The sequence below is a fragment of the Typopeltis vanoorti genome, unplaced genomic scaffold (genome assembly GCF_054136105.1).
Source record: "Typopeltis vanoorti isolate ZY-2024b unplaced genomic scaffold, IOZ_Tvanoo_1.0 HiC_scaffold_116, whole genome shotgun sequence".
NCBI classification, from domain to species: domain Eukaryota; kingdom Metazoa; phylum Arthropoda; class Arachnida; order Uropygi; family Thelyphonidae; genus Typopeltis; species Typopeltis vanoorti.
In genome coordinates this window covers 37107-45569 of record NW_028327923.1, presented here as the reverse complement: position 1 = coordinate 45569, position 8463 = coordinate 37107, and the positions used below count along the sequence as shown (strand labels likewise).

At 33.6% G+C, this 8463-nt stretch overlaps 1 protein-coding gene across 1 annotated transcript; it reads left to right on the top strand.

The window, feature by feature from the left end:
* Positions 1-1133: 1133 nt before the first annotated feature.
* On the top strand, positions 1134-3579 carry LOC150092233 (uncharacterized). The gene is made up of 2 exons (XM_090415194.1): positions 1134-1543; positions 2942-3579. Exons 1-2 carry the CDS (start codon positions 1196-1198, stop codon positions 3359-3361), a joined length of 768 nt encoding a protein of 255 aa, XP_090271320.1. The 5' UTR covers positions 1134-1195; the 3' UTR covers positions 3362-3579.
* Positions 3580-8463: the final 4884 nt, after the last annotated feature.

Genomic DNA, 8463 nt, shown 5'->3' with positions numbered 1-8463 from the left:
CTCACAAACTCAGCATAATACACATACTAAAGAAAAGAGCTGTCCACATTACAACAGATGAAAAGGCCCTCCAAGATGAATTAACATTAATATCTAATAACCTCGCCTTGAATGACTACCCACGAAGACTCGTCAACAAAATCTTTCTCTGAGCCACCACAAAGAGAACGAGAAGACACTCAATTATTTACAACAATCGCCATTCCGTATGTGAGCAGTATCTCTAACAAGCTCGCTAATCTCCTCAAACCACACAGAATAAGAGTGACATTCAAACCTATAGAAACAATTCGTAAACTACTATGATCTCCAAAAGATACCCATCCTTTCTAATGCTGGAGTCTACAATATTCCATGTTCTTGTGGTTCAAATTACATCGGCCAAACTTCGAGAAGCCTCGAGATTAGACAGAACGAACACGTTGGTTATGTTAAAAATAACAGGCAAGACATATCAGGCCTGTCATCACATTTCTCCATAACAAACCATATCATTGAGTGGGACAAAGTTGTACCCCTTACATAGAAGAAGACTACCGCTGTCGAATGTTTAAAGAAGCAGTCACAGTTGCACGCACCACGGATAACCTTAACAGGAACCAAGGTTTAATACCCAGAGATATGGAAAACCCTAATTAGATCTCTGAACACACAAGAAATGAACTTTAATGCTAACTATAGAACGTTCCTTAGCAACAACTAGTAAATCATATACACTCGATACGTGTATTATTCACGTTCAATGCTATTTTAGTTTGTAACTATAATTTTTAGAATTCACCGTTAAGATCTATTTTGTAATATGGTTTAACCTCAGTGCTTGTACCTTGACGATGCCAACAAGTTAAATTTGGTGAAACTAGTCGGTATTAAAATAATTATCTGTTTACACTTGATCAATGTTCCCAAATAGTTATTTACACTAAGTGAATTAAGTTTTTCTTTTCTTTTTTTTTCTGAAAATTTTCTCTTCAAAATAAAGGTATTGCGTTAAGACTAATACCATATCGTATGCATTACTTGACTGTGTTTATTTCTGAAATCGATATTTTACAAATAATCCCCCACAAATTAAACATTTAATTGCTAATCTTTTAGTTTTGTTGTTTCTTTATCTCACTAGATGGCGGAAGTATCTAGAGATTGTGAATGCGGACTTTCAACTAAATTAGAACACCGAGAACAATCATTGGAAATGCATAGGAAAGAATTTTTGAAAACGGTATACGGAGGAAAATGGTTGGTATCGCTAAACAATCAAGAAAAAGATAGCACAGGTCAAACAGAACTTGAGAGGGGATTGTCGAAGGCGTTAGAACTAGTCGAGCGAGGAATTGTCCAAGCAGCAAAATGCCTTTCCAAAGAAGGCCCACGTGGAGTGATTGCCATTTACACAAACGACTACAGAAACATGAAGATCGAGAATATAATAGAATGCTCTGAATACTTCAGCTTCCCTGAAATACAACGAAGCGATTTTAAAGAGGAAGAAGAAGAATTTGAGCTGAAAGTGAAGTTTCATTATCCCCTCCTCGCGAATGAGGTAATCATTTTTATATGTTATTAATTAATAATGAAGGCAGATTTCGAACCAAAATGACATAAAATTAATTTGATTTTAAATCCAAAGGACTCTCTTCTGTTCATCACGTTACACGTAAATGTAAATGATCAAATCTAAAAGATGTGTTCTATATCAATAATTCAGCAGTAATGTTTAAACTGGAGTACGTCAATGTGTTAAATTGAATGTTAAATATATTTAAAAAATAAAAAATAAGAAATGCAGGAACTGGTAATTTAATACTTTAAAAATCCCGAAAGAATTATTTCTATTCTACGCATGTATACTTCAAATATCGAATTGAAATATGACCAGATTCCCCGAACCATTTTTCATTGGTATTTAATAATTTTTCGCATTTTTAAAATGTTCTTGAAGATTTTTTAATAACTAACGTTGCTTCCTTTTTAATCTGAAAAATTCACAGGCTATCTTGACCATTGAGAAGTGCATAATTCTTGCTATAAAAATATCTGATTGTGCAACTGGAACCTGAAAGGCTTATTGAGAGCAATTGCTACGCTTGATTTGATTTTTGATTATTTTATTTTAATTTTATCGCACACACGGAATTTTGTAAACTAACAGAAAAGTAGTGCCATGGTGAGAAAAGGGTTAGCTAATAGGAGGACGCTATTCTCGATACGAAACAGGTTATTTAAGACACTTCCGGTCTCCAATAAGTTTCGTAATGATTTCATACAGGAATAATTCGTTTTCGTCAGATCACTGCGCCATCTCTTTTTTTTTTTGTTCAGATTTCAAATATTTCAATAATGCTAATAAATACAGCATTTTTTTTCACGTCATTATTATAATAGCCAGAAATGTATTTGCTTTGAGCGGTGTCATCTCTGGATAGGCTTTTACATACCATTCATCATCATCATCATTAGATATATGATGTTCACAAATGAAAAAATGCTCACTGATGAATAAATTTGGTAATATCGATATGATCAGCATTAAGAGAGATATTCAAAGAACATCGTGATTTAATGTAAATTGTATCAATAGAAGCTAAAGTAACAAATATAACATTCACATAAGATTAAAAATTGTTCTTCCAAACTTTTAAAATAATAATATTCAGAAATATTAAAATATACAATACGATAAAATTATGATATAGATGCAACTGAATAATTACTAATCGACAACTGAATCTTTTTTATGAATTTATTCGTATTATGAATTTGACTGCATTTAGCATGCACTCATTTAGTAAACAATGAGTGCATGCTAAATGTAGAAAGTGACCAACAATGAAATTTAAAACTTTCGTTTTTTATTTACTTTTTTTAAACTAACACACGTCCAATGCTGAACAAAATGATTGAAATTAATTTTTTTGTTTTTTTCCATTTTATTTAACAGATGAGTCGCTCACCAAATGGCGCTACCTGCTTTTATCCAAATAGAATGGATGGATTTAAATCAATCTGTTATAGAAATGAGAAAGACAAATATGACAAACACAATAAATTCAGTGGAAAATGGATGATAATGACGAATGTTAACCTAGATTACAATGATGGACTTACACAGCTTGAACGAAATTGGCTGAAGGCAGTAGAACTTGTGCACTGGGGAAAATTCTCTGCAGTTAAATTTATCTTGGAATTCGGTCTTCCGGGAGGAGCGATTTTTTTCTTTACCAGTCACAACAGAGAAATTCATGAAGGTACACATTATGAAAAACTATATGGAACAAACAAACGAATTCAACTGTTAGGGCATGACAGCGATGGAATATTTCATGAAGTTGGTGAAACATGGAGATTTAGGTTGTCGTAGAATACGTTTACTTTTAGTTCTTTCAAAAAGTTTCTTTAATTAATTGAATAATTTTTCTATATTTCTAAGCGATTTACTTAATTCTTTTCTAAACATATGCAGCGGAAAATAAAAACAGTGATGTTAATAAATATAAGAAGATTTATTTGTTTAATGAATATGAAGTAAAAACTGTAATTTTCAATGTTGACATAATCAAGATTCATTATAATATAATAATTAGTACACTAAAGAATTCCAGTATTGTAATTCCTGCTGTGAATTATAGTTATTGAATACATCAGGAAGAATGTTTGATAAATGCAGTACATCTGTGATGCTTGTATTTATCCCTGGCATAAGTAATACATCTAAGTATCTTTATAGCTTTTTTGTATGGAATAATTTAATGCAAGTAGACAAACAGTTATTTGTATAATTTTTTTATATCTAATAAATAATAATCGTACAGCGTTCACTTATAAAAGTATTATGTTTGTATTTTAGGATTTTAAAGGTCTTCTTTTCTTTTTATATGAAAATCAATTGTGCCAGTAACAAATGCCGTTCACAGAAGACTCAGTTCAGAGAGACAGTCGTAGTATCTACAGTTTTTATTCAGTTTTGCAAAATAACCATTTCTGCATCAAATAAAAACTAAAAATAATGTGAAAATAGATACCGTGAATAGGGATATGTTTTACTTCGCAGATTTAGTTTACAGCATTTTTTAATATCGTAGAAATATACTTACTTATACAGGATGAAGTGCCTCCATAGCTCAGTACAGAAGAGCCCTTTGGTTGCAAAGAATAGAGTTCGAATCCAGTCTACAACGTGCGAAACTTTCTCAGGTACTTTAAATTAAATGATCATTTGGACGATATTTTTCAACACGAAATTCCATTTTTTTTATCAGAACACACAGAGTTCTAAAACATAATATGCTTACCCTAGTGAGATTCAATTCGTCTTGAACGGATGAAAAATGAATGCATAGATAGAGAATGGAATGGAATATTTCCTTCAGCCGTACGGCTGGTGGGTGTGGCTATGCTACTATACTAGGGAAATGATGATGAGCAAGGTGGTTTCCCGTTGCCTTGCTTGTCCTGCGATATCCTATGACTGTAGCCTGTATGTTCACGGGGATGGTTTTCCTGCTTGCTGGATGATAAACTCGAGGATAAACTGGGGAAAAAACCTTACTGTCCACGCCCAAGACCGGATAACTTGGCTATGGCTAAGGAAGTCCTTAAGGTCCTCACGTCTGCGACGGGAATCGAACCTAGGACACTCCTTCCCCAGGCATTTGGTTGTGAAGCGCACAACCACTAGGATAACCGCGCGGACGACAGAGAATATCGTGAATAAAATATTTTTACAGTGTTAAATATTATTATTATTATTATTATTATTATTATTAATTCATTTAACTACCTAGGATGTATGATCACATATGAAAATGAAAAAGCTATAAACGTAAAAATTGCAAAATATTTAAAAATAACAGGAGTAATTAACTCTATATTTAAACCAAACCTAGTTCAAAAACAAACCAGGCTAAAAGTATACAATACATTAGCCCTACCAGTCTTATTGTATGGACGCGAAATCTGGACAGAAAAAAAAAAAAACAGACAAAGATTAATAACAGCAGAAACGAAGTTTATGAGAAAAACTGCAAAGTAGACGCTATTTGATCACAAAAGAAACGAAGAAATTATGAAAGAATTAAACCAGAAATCAGTAATAGAAAAAATAAAAAAATATAAACATAAATGGATGGAACACGTTCAAAGAATAAAAATAGAAAGATTACCAAAACAAGCCTTAAAGTACAAGCCATTAGGAAAAAGAAAACCAGGACGTCCTCTTAAACGATTCAACGATGACTTCTAAGGCCGGAACAGGTCATGCTAGGCCTAATCCTTGATATGCATGATGATGATGATGATGATGATGATATGCTAACCGTATGAATGTAAAAAGAATGACTGAAATTAATCTCTGTGTCAAATATATATTTATAACAAAACACGAATACACTGAGCATTGTAAAACAAATCTCTGTAGAGAGCAAAAACGTAACAAATCATATTGAGTATGCATGATAATGATGTTGATGGTTTATAGCAATATGCATATAATGTCTTTGTATGCATATATGTATATACCTAAAATGGTACGTATGAATTATTTAAGTTTAAATGAAGAATTTAAAATTATTATTATCAATATACATGCTGTATATTAATTCTACTTAATGTAACGAAATGAAAGCAAATTTCTTTTGAAAGAGAATAAAATATTGTAGTATAACTGAATGGAAACAAGAGACTGAGAAAAGAGGATAATTGTCCTTTATCCATTTTGATCTCGGGAGTTCAAAAATAATAACGCAACCTGCAAGATTATCTGAAGGAAGCCGAATACAAAAAACGTGGAATTAACCTAACAACAATGATTAGAATCTAAAAGAAATTACTATAGAAACAAATTAACAGCGGCACAGAACGACATACAGGAAACCTGTCACCTGAAAAATGAAATGCTGAACAATACCCACAAAACCACTGCCTCAGAAATAATAACTCAGATTTGCTTGCGGGCCATCCCTAAGACATTTGGGAAATAACTTTAATGAGTACTTTGTGAACGCTGTCTGAAAACTGCAGGAAACATTTTCCTTCACATAAAGAAATGTTCTCCACAAGGACCACCGAGCAACCCAGTCATTGCAGTTCCCCACAGTAACACAAGAACTGCCACTTGCAGTCCTAACAAAGTACCACGGAATCAGCACAACAGATATGAAACTAAAATCAATTAACTTATGTGCTGTTATACTAAAACTAATAAAGTCATCGTAACAGACTAGATTAATAACCCCATTCATAAACATGGAAAGAAGAAACATAAGTCATTACAGACCCATCGCGACATTTTCTGTAATCAACCAAATAATGGAACGCATTGTGTATTGAAAACTCTCGACTTGCATTGAAAAATTCCAAATCATCCCAAAAACACAATATAATTTTCAAAAAAATTAAAAGACAGCAACATTCCTGGAAGATTTCACAGACCTAATAAACACTGCATTGGATAAAAACAGAATAACATTAGTCGTTTTCATTGATCTAACAAAAGCATTTGAAACACTAACACACAAAACCTTGTTAAACAAACTATCACCTACCGGTGTTAATGGGAATAGAGCACCATGTGCGCAACATCAGTCCTGACCAGATGCGTTCTGCCGTTGAACACGCTGTGCAAAGGGTGCAGTTTAGTGTAATAGCAGGGAGAGCCGCATGCTGAACAGTGTGCAACTCGTGATTGCATAACGGAAGTAAATAAAAATGTCTTATTTATGCTTGTGTCGCTTTTCTCCACCTTACAAAAACAGAAAAATGACTATATCGACATTCAGTTCAACATACAGCTCAATCTCGCGGTGGATTTCGGAATCACTTTTTTGTCTCAGATATCGCTTCCGTATGACTCATAATGTATTCCTGAAAAGTTTTGCAACCTTTAGATCAGTGGCGGGAGCTCCACAGGACGCCCTTAATTTCAATCAACCTGGACGGAAAATATTCACTTGTTTGTGATTATGACAAATTGAGAAGCATCATAGTCAATGCAGGTGTTGTAGAGCTCTTGCAGGATAACTTAAATAAGCTGCTATAGGGGCAAAGGGAAATGGATTGTAAGTTTAACGTGGCTAAGTTTAAGATGACTCGCTTTGGCATGATCTCATCGTTCCAAAGTGAGTCTCTCAATCACAATGGGGAGGAATGGGGAGGTTTTTATTCCCTTTTACAACGTTTTAATTGGGCTTTCTAAAGGGAAATATAGACTAATGTACGCAGTTCTGGTGTCCTGGATTCCTCGGTGATGATGAAGAAGTGTGCAGAGGATTTAGAAGTGAGTGGCAACGATTGTGACAGGTTTGTGGACTGCTTCATAAGAGAATAGAGTGAAGATTTTAGGATTCTTTAAACGGTACTAAGCATTGGAGCGGAGATATGAAAGAAGCCTATAGGTTATTAAATATTTTATAGGATAAACACTGAATTTTTATCTCTACAGTGCTGGAAAAAAGAGAACGAGAGGTCACAAATGGAAATTGTGGAAGAGCATGGTTAACAAGGGTGTTAGAAATGGATTTTTAGCTAGGAGAGTGTTGAATGGGATGCTTGAGGTGACTGCGAGTGCTCCGTCTGTGGATGAGTTTAAGGCGAGATGTAACAGTCATTGTGTGAATAATGGCTATTGTGTCAATGTACGCTCGCCTGGTTTGTCTAAGAATATTAAGTTAACCTCCTGCACTCGCCAACTTTTGCATTTGTAAGTTACGTAATATTTTAGGAAGTTTTTTAAACAAAATTTTGGAACCTCCCTTAGTATTCGTGTAAAACGATGTCTTATTACGATATACAATAGGATAGTAACGGGTTGCATTTAGCCAGTGGTGGTTTAAAAAATAAAGACTTCTTTGTACCCTCCCTCATTTCGAAAATTACCGTATTTGCCGGCGTATAAGACACACTTTTTTCTTTGAAAATAGGTTTGAAAAACAGGGTGCGTTTTATACGCCGATACTTAGTTTTTTATTATTTTCATTTCTGAAAATTTTCTCTGTTCCGAGTCTTCATTTAGCACTTTAGATGAATTTCTGGGTTTTGATGATTAAAATGTGGGTACTCTTTCCTAGTTAGATTAGGTATTTGTTGAAAGTAGACCTACTTATTACTTTATATTTGAAATACTGTAAATTCATTATAATATTCAGTGATAAATTTTTTTTCCTAAACAATGTGTACAAAAAAGGGGGGTGCGTCTTATACGCCGGCAAATACTGTACTTTACAAAACAAAAATGGTCATTATATGTATGGTGCTGTCATCTATGTAAAAATAAGACGTCAACTATTAACCTCTTGAAATAATACGGTTGTCAATGAGAAATAAACTTATTATTTTGTTACGTGCATTTCGCAAAATGCATGTCAGAACAAATAAAATGTCGAAGAGTGCAAAAATTTTGATGAAATCTTTTGAACAATACTACTAGGGAGAAAAATTTAACCCCTCCCCACATGTCTTACATTTTTT

Excerpts from the sequence above, each read along its gene's own strand:
- LOC150092233 (XM_090415194.1), top strand. The coding sequence starts at position 1,196 with ATGCATAGGAAAGAATTTTTGAAAACGGTATACGGAGGAAAATGGTTG. Across the intron at positions 1,544-2,941 it reads ATCCCCTCCTCGCGAATGAG|ATGAGTCGCTCACCAAATGG; the intron begins GTAATCATTTTT and ends TTTATTTAACAG.